The sequence below is a fragment of the Hipposideros armiger genome, unplaced genomic scaffold (genome assembly GCF_001890085.2).
Source record: "Hipposideros armiger isolate ML-2016 unplaced genomic scaffold, ASM189008v1 scaffold_322, whole genome shotgun sequence".
Lineage (NCBI taxonomy): Eukaryota > Metazoa > Chordata > Mammalia > Chiroptera > Hipposideridae > Hipposideros > Hipposideros armiger.
Genome location: NW_017731672.1, coordinates 204,878 through 220,326, shown reverse-complemented (window position 1 = coordinate 220,326; position 15,449 = coordinate 204,878). Strand labels below are relative to the sequence as shown.

General features: G+C 38.3%; 1 protein-coding gene across 15 annotated transcripts in view; it reads left to right on the top strand.

Moving 5' to 3' along the window:
- The window catches only part of RBMS3 (RNA binding motif single stranded interacting protein 3), a 1,293,188-nt gene that overhangs the window by 1,174,182 nt on the left and 103,557 nt on the right, over positions 1 to 15,449 (top strand). For all 15 annotated transcript variants that reach the window (XM_019660623.1, XM_019660627.1, XM_019660622.1 and 12 more), the window contains 2 exons: positions 3,793 to 3,839; positions 13,968 to 14,064. In XM_019660623.1, the coding sequence (XP_019516168.1) occupies positions 3,793 to 3,839; positions 13,968 to 14,064 (144 nt within the window). The remainder of the gene's footprint in view (positions 1 to 3,792; positions 3,840 to 13,967; positions 14,065 to 15,449) is intronic.

Below are 15,449 nucleotides of genomic sequence, written 5' to 3'. Positions count from 1 at the left end.
GCCCCCTTTTGTTTTAAATAAATTATAAAGGCCTCCAGCACACAAATAACATGGACTTGAAAAATGGACGATATTTGTGGATCTAATAAGCCCTTTTCAAAAGAGTGACAGGATTAAACATCACTTTTCTGCATATGCAGTGTGACATTTTCATTTTGTCCCAAGTTATGTTACTTTTTGTATGACTCTGAAATTTGTAAACATGCCTTAAAATCTGGTAATTGCATAATGATGATTTTGTGGTGCTAGCTTAACATAAAGGTAGCTAGACAGGACAGCAAAACTGGTTTTCTTTTTTACGTTTGTGGAGAGAGACAAAAGGAAATTGAACGCAAAATCTCCATTAAGATCATACTAGAATTATAGCTCAACCATCTGTTACACATGAAATGAAAACCAGGTGCATCCAAATGTTACCTATTGTGTTAAGGTATTCAGCCAACAGGTGAAGTTCAAACACCCTGCTGTTGAACCCATGCCTTGTTTTGTCACCTACAATATTCCCTGACACTCACATTTTCTCCTCTTGCCAAAGACACTCAGAGGCAGGACAATCCCTAGGCAAATTCATGAAGTAGGTGAAGCTTGTGTTCATCCCCCACCCTTTTGAAGTGACAATCTCACCTTAGATTCTCAACACGTCCCTCTCTCCAAATGCCTATCCAGTCGCTCATTGCTCTGGATGTACCCTCTGTTTTCCAGGGGACTCATACCATTTCTTATTGTCCCATCCATGTTTGATTGTATAATTTCCCTGCTCAAAAAATGGCCAGTGGCTCCCAAAGAGGAGCCAGGCAGTCAAGGTGCTCCTTCCTTTTTTTTGGAGTCTTACTTCCCATTGCTCCCTCCAGTGTTCTCCTGCAGGGGGATCAGCCACCTCACCCTTTTTATTTACACATCTTTTTCCATGCTATTCCTTTTGCCTGAGCAGGCCTTCACCTCTCATCTCCATCCATGGAAATTCTAATCATCTTTCCAGGCTCCACTCAGCTGTACCTCCTCCAACTGCCCTCCCTTACCACTCCCAGCCGCTCTCCTCCACTGCATCCATACCGCTCACATGTGCTCATATGGCACTTACAACATTTTGCTTTGTATTATAACATTTATGAACACATCTTGTCTCCAGGCACTGCGCTGGGCCTTTTACAAATGTCATCTCATTTAAATTTCACAACAACCCGATTGAGGTAGGTATTACCATACCACTTAACGGTTAAGGAAACTGATGCTCCGATAGGTTAAACAATTTCCCCACAGCCACAATGCTAGAAAGTAATAGAGCTAAGCCTTGAACCCAAGTCCAAAACATACATCCTTTCCACTAACCATATGGACATGTTTTAGTTCTTTTTCATCTTCTGAAAGATGGATGGAACTTTAAGATGGAGGAAGAATCCAACTTAGGCATTCTGATTATCAAATATGTATTCAACAAAGAGATAGAGATGACTATATTCTTAGCTAGAGGTCATTCATTAACTATAATCCATGAGGAATTCAAGTAAAATGTTAGAGAAAAAACAATCTTACCCAAAGTTGCCAAAACAAATAAACGTGTTCAAGAAAATATTTAATTCAAGAAAGGCTAGATAGTATTGGTCTTTGAGCACAATTGGGAAATAAATACAAGGAAAAGAAGTAATTGTGGGGTTGACTAAGAAAGGCTTCCTCTAAGTGCCCCAAAACTTTAACAATTTGGGGTGGTTAGGAGGCTGAAGAAATGATTATCATCCTAAATCTCTCATGAACTGACAATATTGGGTATAAAGCCCGTTTTTGTCATAAATCCCATCTTAGATCAGTTAGGGGAGAGAGGGTTAGTGTTTCTATGAAGGAAATCTCATCCCAAATGGACTGCTTTTACAACTATCCTCTCCAGCACCCAGGACCGTGGAGTTTCAGCTCGCCCTCGACATCTCCATTCTGGGGACTCCTCAGTCTAGGGCCATCTCCCTGGTCACATGCAGAGACTCCATCACTGGAAAGAATTTAGACTTTGGATCTCTATGTGTTTTGCACTGTTGTCTTTGCCTCTCCCATGTCCCCAGCTTGTCATATTATCAGTTGTGTGTTTCTTTATGATGAGTAACATGCAGTTACCATTATATATGTGTGCACCTCAGTTGAATTCTGACAGTCACTCCGCTTTGTTTGTAAACTCTGATTCAATTTATGTGTGCTCCCTGTATGCTAATCCCATTCATATTTGGCTCTCCACTTTTGTTCCTCATACCAATATTAATATTAATTTTAAAATGATTATACAGGGAAAATAATGCATGTAATCTAAACTTGAAAGTAGTAGACCATACTGGACTTCAGGCCTTATGCTAGGAAGCCTGAGAATTTTTATATGTTACACCTGAGGAATTCAACAAGCCTAACAGGAAACCACCTTCAACCATACTAGAAAAATATCAAACACAAAAGCTCTTTTTCCTTTTCTTTAAAGTTTTAATGGTTTTCTTATTCTCTACACACATTCTCAAAGCAAATTCACATTTTGGTCTTACTTTTAATTTTGAAATACTTACTGAGTCACAGAAAATTTCAAAAGACATGGAAAGGGAGGCCTTGTATACCCCTCACCCCTTTTTTTTCCAGTGGTTACATCTTACAGAATTATACCACACCAGCAAAGCCAGGAAATTGAGATGGGTCTAATTCACTTTCAAATTTCAAAAAAGGAAAAAAAAAAGATCCATCCTAATGATAACCTAGTCAGTTTTAAATTTCATTCTGTGTTTTCTTTCTGCTCACAAGTGAGAACCAAGCTGACATCCTGGGACACAGGACAAAGGATGGTCTGTCCATACGGTGACAGAGAAAGTTCCCCCACCTCCTTAGTGATGATCCTCAGATCTGATTCAATGCCTAGGTCAATGTTACAGCAGAGCTGTGAAGGGAGCCCGCATCTGAAAACTTGGGTTGGAATCTGGTTCTGCCTTCAAATGTATGACCTTGAACAAGTCACTTGATCTCCCCAAGCTTCAACGTCTTCATCTATAAAATGGGGAATATGTGGCTCCTGCCTACTTCACAGGGATGTTGTGAGGATCAAATGTGATGACATGTACAAAGGGAGGTGGTAGGCTGTGCATCAGCAATCATGAAGTTTATATTCTTTTCTCAAACTACTGCCAGTTACAGAAATGTAGTTTTTCAGAAGTAGTTTTATTCTTAAAACAGCATAAAACCACCTCCTTGTTAGCCACAAGACCTAGAATTTCCATCATGTGTAAATGACCTTCCCTTTGGGCCACTCTTAGTGAGACGGATACTCGCGATATATTGGACAAGCACTGTGACTTATTACCTGCATACCCCTGAGGCATACAATCTATTTCAAAATAAATATTTCTTAACATTTTCTTCTACAAGATCAAACGCATTTTAAGTAATTTTTACTTTTATCTTGACCACAAGGTTCATCCTTACTTTGCTTTTTATGCCATGAGATGCACACTAGGTCGCCTTGACAATAGTGAGAAATGATAAGGATACCAGATTAGACAGCAGATGGTTGATGAAGTAGAAATGGAAGGCCTCCAAACTCCATTGTTCCTTGGTTTGTCTGGATATATAATAAAAACTCCGTAACTCACTGGTGCATCCTGGTGTGTGGGTAGTAAAAATGCTAGTCTTGGCAGTAAGGGTGGAGAAATATATAGGAGAACATAAACTTAAATCACGGAAAGTAAAGATAAACATCTTTGTGTGTGCTGAATGTTTTGGGCACCACATTAAAAACGTTAAGATCTGTTTTCTCCCTTTCCTTCTTATATGCAGGCTGGCATGGCTCTGACCTATGACCCCACAGCTGCCATACAGAATGGGTAAGTAGACCATATTTTTTTTTCTATTTCAATTGCTAAGGTATCTTTGAGCTCTGAAATCAGTACTGAAGAAAAATGTTCCAATCTGTCTTTCTTTTCGTTTAACCCAAACATTTAAACCCAAAAGCTTTAAGCCAAACATTTCTCACCATTATACTTGTTTTTCTTCCCATGAGTGGCTCTGACTTCAGAGCATCTCCCGTGTCACCCATTCTCACAAGACCTCTGCCCACGTTAACCTCAGCACATCCTCTCTGGAAATATTCTGGTTTATTATAAACCTAAAGGGAAAAAAACTAGAGTTTCAGCTCCAACTCTGACCAGCCCAAGGTGACCTTTGGGCAGTGCCATGATTGAGGCAGGGGGGACTGCCTGGTACACAGTAAACAGGTCTCCCTTCTTGTGCTGGTCTCCACATTTCAGGTTACTGCAGCTATACCATATCAACGTTGATTGTGGTACATGTGTTCACCTGAAATCACCTGCTATGTGATATGTCTTTATCGGTATCTTATATTAACAGTGTAATATTGTTTTCTTTGAGCTATTTGAGCAGTTAAAAAATGGTTTACTCTCTTCTGTAGCCCACTTAGATATTGACAGCAATGAGGGAACTTTCTCATGAAATCAATTTTAGGTATGATACTATGGATACCTATTTTTTTTTATTTTATGTTCTCTCATTTGATGCAGAACGTTATTTCATCAAACAACCCCTTTCTTCCATACCTTTCTTTACATTGGATATTTCTTTCAGCTTGTAGATATACTCAAGACTTTCCCATCTATACCAAGGGTAGAAGCAAAAAAGCCCTTTCCTGCTAATGAGATCACTTCTGTTGAGGGCTGGCTGAGTGGCTCAGTTGGTTAAGAGCTCGCTCAAGAGTTTGAGCTCTGAGCAACAGTGGTTCGAGTCAGCCCGAGCTGAGCAGCCGTGAGCTGCCAACAGGTGGCGGGATGGCTCAGCTAAAAAAAAAACAAAACAAAACAAAAAAAAAACAAGTACTTCTGTTGACCACACTATTTTAGCCTTCCCCTCACAGGTCAACTGCTTCAGTTTTCTGTACATGCTGTCTTCTTATCTAATTAATTCGATTAAAGTATGAATTCTGGTCCCAAACTTTATTGGAATTTCCCTTCCGGATGTATCCAAAGATCTCCAGATTTGCTTTTGTAACTGTAACTTTTCTAGTCCTTACTCTATTTCAAATCTTGCCTCATTGAACTTTTTTTTTTTTTTGGCTTTTCTTCTACCTCTTATACCTTCTTGAAAATTTCTTATCTCTTGGCTCCCACAACTCCATTCTTTGCTAATCTTCCTCGTTCCTTGCTCTCCCTGCTTATTCAAATCCTTATTATTCCACCTCCTCTACTCACTTTTGCTAGTCTTCCTGAGTCTACTCCCTTTTCACTGTCTTCTCTCTGGTTGATTTCATTTACTCATCTTACTCTTAGGAATTGAAGACTCCCAAGTCTGTCCTTCAAGTTCATATCTAACTAGATGCAGAGCACGATAAACTGTGCTTCTAACTGCTTATTAGGTATTGCTACTGGACATCTTTGCATGTCCCAAACAGGTCAGTATCCTCATCAGCTCTTCATAATACAACACAAACTAATACAAATGAAAAGGAAATATCAAATTATATGTTCCTTTCTTTTAAAATCCACTCTAAAACCAGTTAGATTGAAAAGTCCAGTTCTGTGGCCTGTCTCGTCTCCAACATTCTTCATGACCAATTTGGTCATTAAGACTTATTCAGCATATCTTTGCAATATATCTTCAACCCAGCTCTTCCTTATGCCACTGTTTGAGTTCATGCATTCATCATCCTCTACCTGTACTAAGCTTTTACCTGCCTCTAATGTAATTCTCCTCCAAACCACTTTCACATTGCTTTTTGAATAATGTTTTTTCAAGCAAAATGTAATCACAAAATATAAATCTGTCTGGTTTAAAGTATTAGGTAAACTTTACTAACTACACAACAAATCTCAAACTTCCAAGAATAGCACAAAGAAAGCTACATAATTTGGTTCCTGCAACTGAACTGGACCTGTGATTCTCAGGATCTATCTCATGCTACTTTACACCTCTGTGTCTTGTTAATCATGGGTTATCTCTGCCTGGAGTTCAGACATGGTGACCTCTCTCTCTCTCTCTCTCTCTCTCTCTCTCTCTCTCTCTCTCTCTCTCTCTCCCCCCCCCCTTACTTCCCTATGTGCTCTCCTTCCTTTCTTTCTCTCTTATTTTCAAATAGTTCTCATTTAAAGAACTCCATCACATCATACCAGACACAGTTAGTTACACAATTAGCCACAAGAGAAACAGTATGAGCAACGGTTAAGAGTGCAGATTTCGGAACCAGCCTGCCTAGATATACACCCAAATTCTCTCATTTATCAGATGTGGGCAAGTTGTTTGTCTTCTTCCCCTGTGAAATGGAGATAAAAGTAATCATATCTCTTCATAAGACTTAGTAAGGATTAAAGGAATCCTATTTGATATAATGTAATCATCAGTGTAAATATTGATGCTACTGTTGTACTATATTTGATGTCCCCATGATACATTTGAGTCTTTTTATCATGCAGCCATTGACAGTCATATTTAGTTCCCTGCTGGACTACTAACTCAATAAAGGCAGGTTCCATGTCTTATTCATCTTTATAGACTATTTAACCTAGTGTTGTGAATGCCAAATGAGAAATAAGAAGTATAACTGATAACATCTGCTTGGCTATAGCAAGTTGGCATTATGGAAATCCTTCTCCTTCTAGACATCAACGCACTCTGTCCCCATGTAACACCTTAATATGATCCTCCTAAAACACAGCCTCCAGTTTCATCCAAAGCAGCCAAACTTCCTATGAGTTTCTCATGGGTTAAGGATGGAGTTTGGAAGACTTAGACTATCCATTGTGTTTTTGGTGACAAGAAGATAGGAGTGTTACATAATGAAATTGAAAAATATAGGAAGATTGTAGCTAATTAATCTTATTCTTTTGATACTTCACATAGATGATTTTTAAATGTTTTATTCATCTTTGGTTTTATTACCTTATATGGTAACATTTGAATAAAAGAGCACTAGTAGAACAATAATTTCTAAGCTTGTAGGATTGCAAAAGAACCACAAATATTTTCTCAACATATTGTCCCTGGACCTAACATTAGCATATACATCTTAGAGGTGTGGAAGCAATTTAGATACTTTAACATATTAAGGGATCTAGAATGTCCAGAGTAAAGTATTTTAATTCTGCTCAGATTGCTGTATTCGATGTAGCAGTCAAAATTACCTCAAAGAGCAGTGACCTAACAGAAAGAGATATATTTATTACTGTAGGGAAGAAACTGGTCCCATTTTACATAGAATAAATGGTATCAAAAGTTATAATTGCAACTCACTCTAATCCAGTTAATTGTGTTAAAGACTGATTCTTGCTGAATCAATTCAGGTCAACAAGCTCTATTTTTTTCTTTTGATATCTATCTATCGCACTGTGTAAAATTATTTTGGTAGTACATATTTGAAGAAGAACACTTTCACATCATACAGGGACAATAGACCTGTACACAAATCTGGTATGAGATATGTACAATGCAAATAGTGTTGCAATACAAGAACAATGCCCTATGAGATTTAGATATAGATTAACTTTTGTATGTTTAAAATATTCCTGAAAGATTACACAAGAAATGGTCAGAGTGGTTTGCTGGGGAAAGCCAACGGAGTGATAGGGACTTTCTTTTCAAAAAGATAAGAATCAAGGCCATAGGACCGCAGAGGGGAGGCAGTTGCATTCTAATGGGGAATTGGAAAGCTTCTTGATGGAACACTGGCACTGTCCTTTCTCTTGGAGATGTCCCGTGTCCTAGGTGCAGAACATGTTTGATGATCCTGTGGTACCCAGTAGCTAGCTGTATACTAAGCTATAGGGTTTTCTAAGCATCATAAGCAAACACGCGCGCATGGCTGGGTTGTAGCTAGTAGCTACACAAACTCTGTGAAGAGTTGAATGTTTTGCACTGCATAACCTCCACATTAACACAGCCACATGCAACCGAAATAAATATTCCCACATTTAGCTTGATTTTTAGCTAATGAAGAACAAACGTTTGTAAATGTAGACCGTGGTGAATCTGTGCTGTTTGCCTGACAATAGAAGATGTCAGTTTTGTCATCTGCTTGAATCGATCCAAAACATCACTTTAAAAATATAAGTCCAATGTCATTTCTGTTTAAGGCTTTGAAGGCTACAGGGAAGAAGTGTCTGGGTCACAGAGGGAAAGTAAAAACCATAATACTTTTTTTACTATAGGTGAACTTATGAGAATAAAAATGTCCATTCTTCTTTCAAAACTATCTGTCATAACTCTATAATTCATTATTAGTATTGCCCTATTGCTTTTTTAGCAGTCCCATATGAAATTACATCACTTTCCAATATGAGTGTGGGAGGTGAGAAATAATCCATCCCTGTATTCAAAAACTCATCTTTCCTGTGCTTTTTTACTAAGCGCTGCTGTGTACAAGCCTCTTGAATCATTTTATTTGAGTAAAATATATTCTTAGAAGAGATAGGAAAAAGAATGTTTTGTATGGCATTGGTTTACCAGCAGCTTTATACAGGGCACTTGATATTAAGTGATACAGGAACCTTATCTCATTGCAACAGCGAAGGGATCTAATGTGAAGGATACATTGATATTACAATAAAAATGGCCAATAACTTATTGATCTCATGCTAGAGCGTTACCCTGAGGATAGCATTCATGGTCCTGACTAAGAATATTGCCTGTGGACACGGAAGACAAACCAGTGCTGTTTATTTCAGTGTGCAGGATCATGTGTGATTTTCTACAGTAAAAACCAGCCTACCCTGGGGGTAGTGATATACCCATGTGATTTGTCATTGTCAATGAAATAAGACTTCACCGTATTACTACTGACTGCCAAACCCCTGAAGGTTCTTTTTCTGCAGCCAAACTAATGTCCTATTAGGGACCTAGACTTGCATTTTCTGGACTTCTGGGGGCGACTTGTTTTAAGTGCCAGAGTGCCAAGTGACTCTGCATTCCTTAAACATAGTAAGTTTTTGAAAGGCCACCTTAGAGTCTGTAGGTAGACCATGCTCAGTTCACTTGTTTTAGCCACTTTGGTATTTGCTGTTTGGTTTACGTGACACCCCTCCAGAAGTTACTAGTTCATATTCCTAAGGCAAGCTTTCTCAACCTCAACACTACTGACATTTGGGATCAAATAAGTTTGAACGTGGGAGCTGTTCTGTGCGCTGTAGAATATTTGGCAGCACCGTAGACCTTTACTCACCAGATGTCAGTAGCAGGCCCCCCCCACACACACACACACCTAATTGTGACAACCAAAAATCTCTCTTGATCCTGCTGCATGTCTCCTGGGGAGCAAAATCACTTCTAATTTAGAAGCACTGGGCAAAACACAAAAGGAACGCTTGTTATACATATAATGTTATGTGAATTTTGGCAAAAAACTATTGCTTAAGAGAGGAAACTATTCCCAGGACCATAGTTTGTTAAAGGATTCATTCCCAGTTTTCTAGGGAAACATTTGCAAAGTATAATGCATATATTACCAAATACAGAAGCATAGAATTACATGTTTAGAATTACCTTAGTTTTGCTATTATGGCTAGCAAGGTCTGTCCATTTTCTCTTCTCTGTTCCTCAAGAACATGACACCTATGCTTCAAGTATTTATTTGGATTTTTTTTTAATGTGACAGTCATTTGAAAGTCATTTCAAGCCATGACAGATACATGGCAGGGACCAAGAAAAAGTGAAGAGATTGGGAAACTCATTCTGCAGGGTTTATTTTGGAGTCTGGTCCTGTATATTTTCTTTAGATACTGTACCTCTAAGCCTTAGATGCAATAGCAGCCTCTCTTGTCATGGCTTAAGCAAGGGTTTCTAGTGAATTTATCTGGTTTATGTTTGGACTTGGGAAGAGCTTATTTCAGAATACCAGAATTAGAGGACGAAGACAGTGCTGAGTCGGTTCTTCCCAGTATGTTTTCTGTTCTAAATGATTCTCTCACTTGAATAGCTGTATTGGAACTCACTGGGAAGTATGAAATATAATTCTTGTTTGATGGATAGGATTAGAGCAGGTAGAATAAAAATCATTAAATTTACCCCCAAGGGTTTCCTTTGTTCGGATCAGTTTCCTTGACTGGTTTCTTTATGTTTCTGCTCTGTTTTCCCCATAGAATTTTCTGTAAACTCTGCCTGTCAATCCAATTCGATTGCTTTCATTTTTAATACTCCAATTGGTACATTTTGCAGAGTAAACCAGCTGCACTAAACTGTGATACACAATGCACTCCGTTGGTAAAAGAAGCTGAAACTGGGTTTCTCACAGAAGTTAACCTCTGCATGGTGAATGAGAAGGCTGTTTTGTGGATTGGTCATGGGTGCCTGTCATGTCATTATGAGCCCCGAATAAGACTTTCTGTTTACTGCCTCATAAGTAAGATTTGTAAAAGATGAGACCTAAAGGAGACTTTTAAATGCAAACCATGATTTTTGTAGAAAAGGACTGTTTTCCCTAGTTACTAATACCTCTGCATGCTGAGAAAACACATATTAGTTAAGCTTTCACTGAGCACTTACAAATATGCGATGATGGTCGGTCTTCTCTGAGTTCTCTCCCCATAGTTTCCTGCCAGTTCAAGGACCCATCTTCTATGCTCCCACCATCTTGGCATTGGCCATTCTGTACTGTAATCACTACTTATTTTCCTAAGCTGCTCTGCAGTCATTCATTCATTCATTCATTCATTTGACCTGTAGTCATTAAGTATCTGCTATGTCTCAGGCACTGTTCTAGACAACAAAGCCAATGTGTCCTCAACATTCTTGAAGCTGACAGTCTTGAGGGAGAAAACATCAATAAATGCACTGTATTAGTCAGCTTGGCTGCCATTACAAAATACCGTGGATTGGGTGGTCTAAACAACAGAAAATCATTTTCTCACAGTTCTGAAGCCTGGAAGCTCAAGATCAAGTTCTGACCGACCTGGTTTATGATGAGGACTGTAGACAGCTGCCTTCTCACTATGCCCTTACATGGCCTTTCCATCACGTATATGTGTGGAGAGAGAGAACAAGCTCTCTAGTGTCTTATAGAGATACTAATACTATCAGATCATACTACCCACCCTCATGAGCTCATTTAATCTTGATTGCTCCCTTAGAGGTTCCAAATACAGCCACGTTGGGGTTAGGATGTAAACATATGAATATTGAAAGGACACAAACATTCAGTCCTTAAACTTATCAAGAAAAATTTTTAAATTACTTCTTCATGTCGTGTTAAAAGCAATGAAAAAGTAAATAAACTAAAAGAAAGGACTAGAAAACAATTGGTTCAGAGGTGGCTGCTACTTTAACTATAGGCGTCTCCGAAGAAGTGAAACTAGAGTGAGACCAATAATGAACACGAAGCAGCCTGAAGGGGATTTAGAGAAACGAGCATTGTAAGTAGAGAGCTTTGTAAGTTCAGTGATCCACGGTAGGAGTGAGAATGACAGGACCATATGACAAAATGTCTGTGTGGCTGGATGGCTGGATCCTAATTGGCTAGGAAGAGAGGGGCAGGAGAAAATATTAGAGAGATGGGCAGTAGCCTCATTGTTCTGGCCAATACCAGGAATTCAAATTTTGTGGTCACTGCAATGGAAAGCTATTGGAAGAGGTTTAGGCTGATTAACGTACAGAGGAGATACAATTTAAGTGGCTAAATAGAGAAACTCTAAGGAATGTTTTAGAGTTTCCCCCATCTTTGGTACATATAGTAAATGTTTAATAATTTTTTTAAGTAGAAGGATGAATGTTTTCTTACATAGTAAATGACTTATTTAAAATGGCAGGTGTGTTAGCTATAATTTACATAAAATATATAGTCACTCTTTATAGTGTACAATTCTATAAGTTCTGACAAGCACATAGTCGTGTAACCACCGAACAATCAAGATATAGAACCGTTACATCATTTTCCCTCATGTGTCATAAATGACACATTTATTGTAAATGACACATTTACAATGACCCTTTCCTTAAACCACGCCTTGGCATCCACTGATCTATTTTCTGTCTTTATAGTTTTGCATTTTCTATATTGTGATATGTAATTATCACAAACAATATAGAGTCTTATGCATCTGGCTTCTTTCATTCGGCCTAATTCACTTGAGTTCATCATGTTAAATGTATCAGTAGTTCTTTCCTTTTTATTACTGAGTAGCGTTCCACTATATGAGTATACCACAGTTTGTTTATTGACTCAGCTGGAGGATATTTGGCTTGTTTCCAGTCTTTGGCAAGTATCGATAAATGTGCTATACACATTTGTATAAGTTTTTTTGTGTAGCATATATTTTCATTTATCTTTAGTTAATATTCGCCAGTGCTATTATTGAGTTATATGTATATTATGTGAATGTTTAACTTTTTAAGAAACTGCCGAGCTGTTTTCCGCAATAGATGTACCGTTCTGCATCTCCACCAGCAATGAATGAGAGTCCCATTTTTCTCTGAATCCTTGCCAGCACTAGTATTATTTTAAAAAAAAAAAGAAAGAAAGAAATAAGGCTATTCTAGTAGATGTACTGTCAATATTTTTCTTTTCAAACCGCGCAACTATAAATTTAGAGGGCTGGTGGGTATGAGTAGTAAGGATATAATGTGTAATTGAGTAATTTTTTCAGCTATATTTTTTTTAGCTCTTGATGAGAGTTAGATAAAGTAAACTTGAAACGTTAGTTCCCCAATACTTGCTTGGAGACTTTTATAGAATACAAGCTTGAAGAATTTACTCCTAGAATCCTGGCAACCTTGAAATCCAGCCCTTTTATATTCGGTGGGAGTCTTGTGAAATGCCTCTTTCGAAAGGTAACCCATGTGATCCTCTAGTCAAAATATCAGTGACTCCTAAGGGGTAAAGAAACTTTTGTGCTCAAAACTCTAATCTCAGTCATACTATTTTGAAAAAATAAAATAAAAAAGTATAGTTGACTTTTGCTAACAGTATGTGAAAGTGAAATAATATTCCATTATCCCTGATACGTATTTTCCCAATCTATCCTCACATCAGTGAAATACTCCATTGCAGGCAACATGGTTTTGTCTGTCCTGTGGCTGGCCACTCTAACCTTTCACATACCAGTGAGTCATGAAGGAAGAAATGTGATTTAGACTCCAGCTAAGAAATGTGAACATGAGGTAGCTGGTGAACTCGAGGGTATCATCTGAGCAAAGATGGTGTGTCACTGATTTCAGTATCTCGAAGCTACCCTTTAACAGCGTTCTAGAAGGATCATCCTCTTCAGATTTGTGAAGCCCTGATCTTGCCAAGTATCATTCTATAGATGTTCAATGAAGGGCCCTGGAGGACTAGAAAACTCACTTCCTTTTACAGGAGTATTTCATATAAGTCCAGAATCACCACCAATGCCATGACTGAATCCAGAAAATAGTCGAACCCCCACCTAGACAGAAGTTGTCTACTTTCTACTCTTTTCCTGGAGAAAGTATTCAGCTTAGTGTGAGGGTATGGACTCATGCGTCGCACAAGTTATCCAGGGCTCTCTTGGAGCTGATTGTATTTCCTGAATGAAAAGATAGGTGAAATGTGTGTATGTGTAACATCAGCCACCTTTATAAAGCTTGGTATTGTCATTTTGCCCTTCTTTAAAAGAGCCTTGGAATGGCATTGCCTCTATAAAAATAATAAAATTTAAAAAATTAAAAACAAACAAAACACAACAACCAAAAAAAAAAAAAAAAGAGTGCCTGTGGTTTTTCTCCCCCTATTGGTGCAACGTTCTATTACACTCACCTGACATAAGAGATTTTGTGCAACCAATTTTATAAGATGACTGAAAGTTGTCATTTTTGTTCAGATGGATTTATTTCTCTTAGCAGAATCAAATACCCTAAATCTCCTGGATTCTTCTGTTAAAACTTGGTGGGGAAACAAGAGGGTGGAACTCTGTCTTCCCCAGAGGTGCTTGGTAGCATTTGATGAGCAGCCGGGCATGCAGCAGCTTGATGAATCTTCTTTTTGTGTTGTTTTCTGTTTGCAGATTTTATTCTTCACCGTACAGTATTGCAACCAACCGCATGATCCCACAGACATCTATCACGCCATTCATTGCTGCTTCCCCTGTCTCCACATACCAGGTATGTCCGATTTACCTGCACCTCAGGACAGATCTTTCTTGCCAGTAATCGACTACACAAAGGTGAAAGGGACACAGTAGAATTTTTTTAATTGCCCTAAGACCCTTTAGTCACCTCCTAATGTAATGATACTCAAGTTATCAATTAGCTTATACTTTCAAGTGCTTGTTTGCATCTATTTCACTGAGTAAGAAATCCACCGTGCTTTTCATCCTTCCTGCTGAGTTCTCATGATTATGCTCCTTTCCAGCCAACTTTAGCACAGCTTTCTTACCACTGAGAAATTTGTATGTTTGCTGTCTATTACTTTGGTTGTCACATTTCCTGTTGTGTCTTTTCTAAAAGTGCTTTGCTAGCATTCCCTGCATTTACTCCAGCATATTGTATCATTGTCATCTCATTGGGTAACAGATGTTCTGTGCTATCCATGTAAAGCTATGTGGATAGATGTGAAATCATTGTTTTCCTGAGAAATAGGAAAGATTATCAAAGTGGTAAAAAGTTATTCCTACTTTCTGCTCGTACTTCATAGTCAGTTCCAAAGAGGCCAAAAGAGACCTGAGGGGTTCCACATGTTGAAACACAGGAAAACCTGAAACTCCATGTGTGTCCTAAACCAGTTGTAGCCAGTTAATTCTAGGTACACAAGTGGATTGAAATAGTCATACTTCTCCTCAAAAAATACCTCTTATCTTATTTCTTTGCATTATCAAATATGTGATATCACTCCCTATTTCTCTTTACCTCATAATATTCTTTGAATTCTTCTAATTCTAATTAGAAATTGCTATAAATGCTAGAGAGTATAGAGAGTATCTAGTGTCATTTTTTACAACTTTCAAGAGAGAGAGAGAAAGCGTGAGAGAGAGTGCAAGTGTGTGCATGCCATGTGTTTCTCTATATTTTGCAGATGGTGGGGGTGGATGTATTACAATGGGTAAAACTGTAATGTTGCTGACTGCTACTAATTCAGTTAAGTGTCACCTTATTCAGCCACTACATACTTCATTTCAGAATGGCCCAGTTGTCAGAGCATCAAACTTGAGGCTATGTACATTTTTCCTGAACTGATCCCTCCAGAAGCAGATCATTTCATTCTTTTTCTGCACTTAGATTCTTGGTACATGTCGGTGGGTGAACAGAATAGACTTTCATGTGACTTGCATTATAGAATCTCAAAATGGCCACCTTCTTAATTGCCTTTTCTTGGGACCCATGAGACTATGTGCAGGTGCTGTTCAGTTTTTTGCTTTTCCTGCAGGCCTGCCTGGTTGTAATGTGTGATTTGCTTTTTTTATCCATTTTTTTCCCCTAATCTTGGCCTCTGTTTCAGCCAAGACCACCCATTAAGCCCCAGTATAGAACACTTTGGTGACATGAATAAA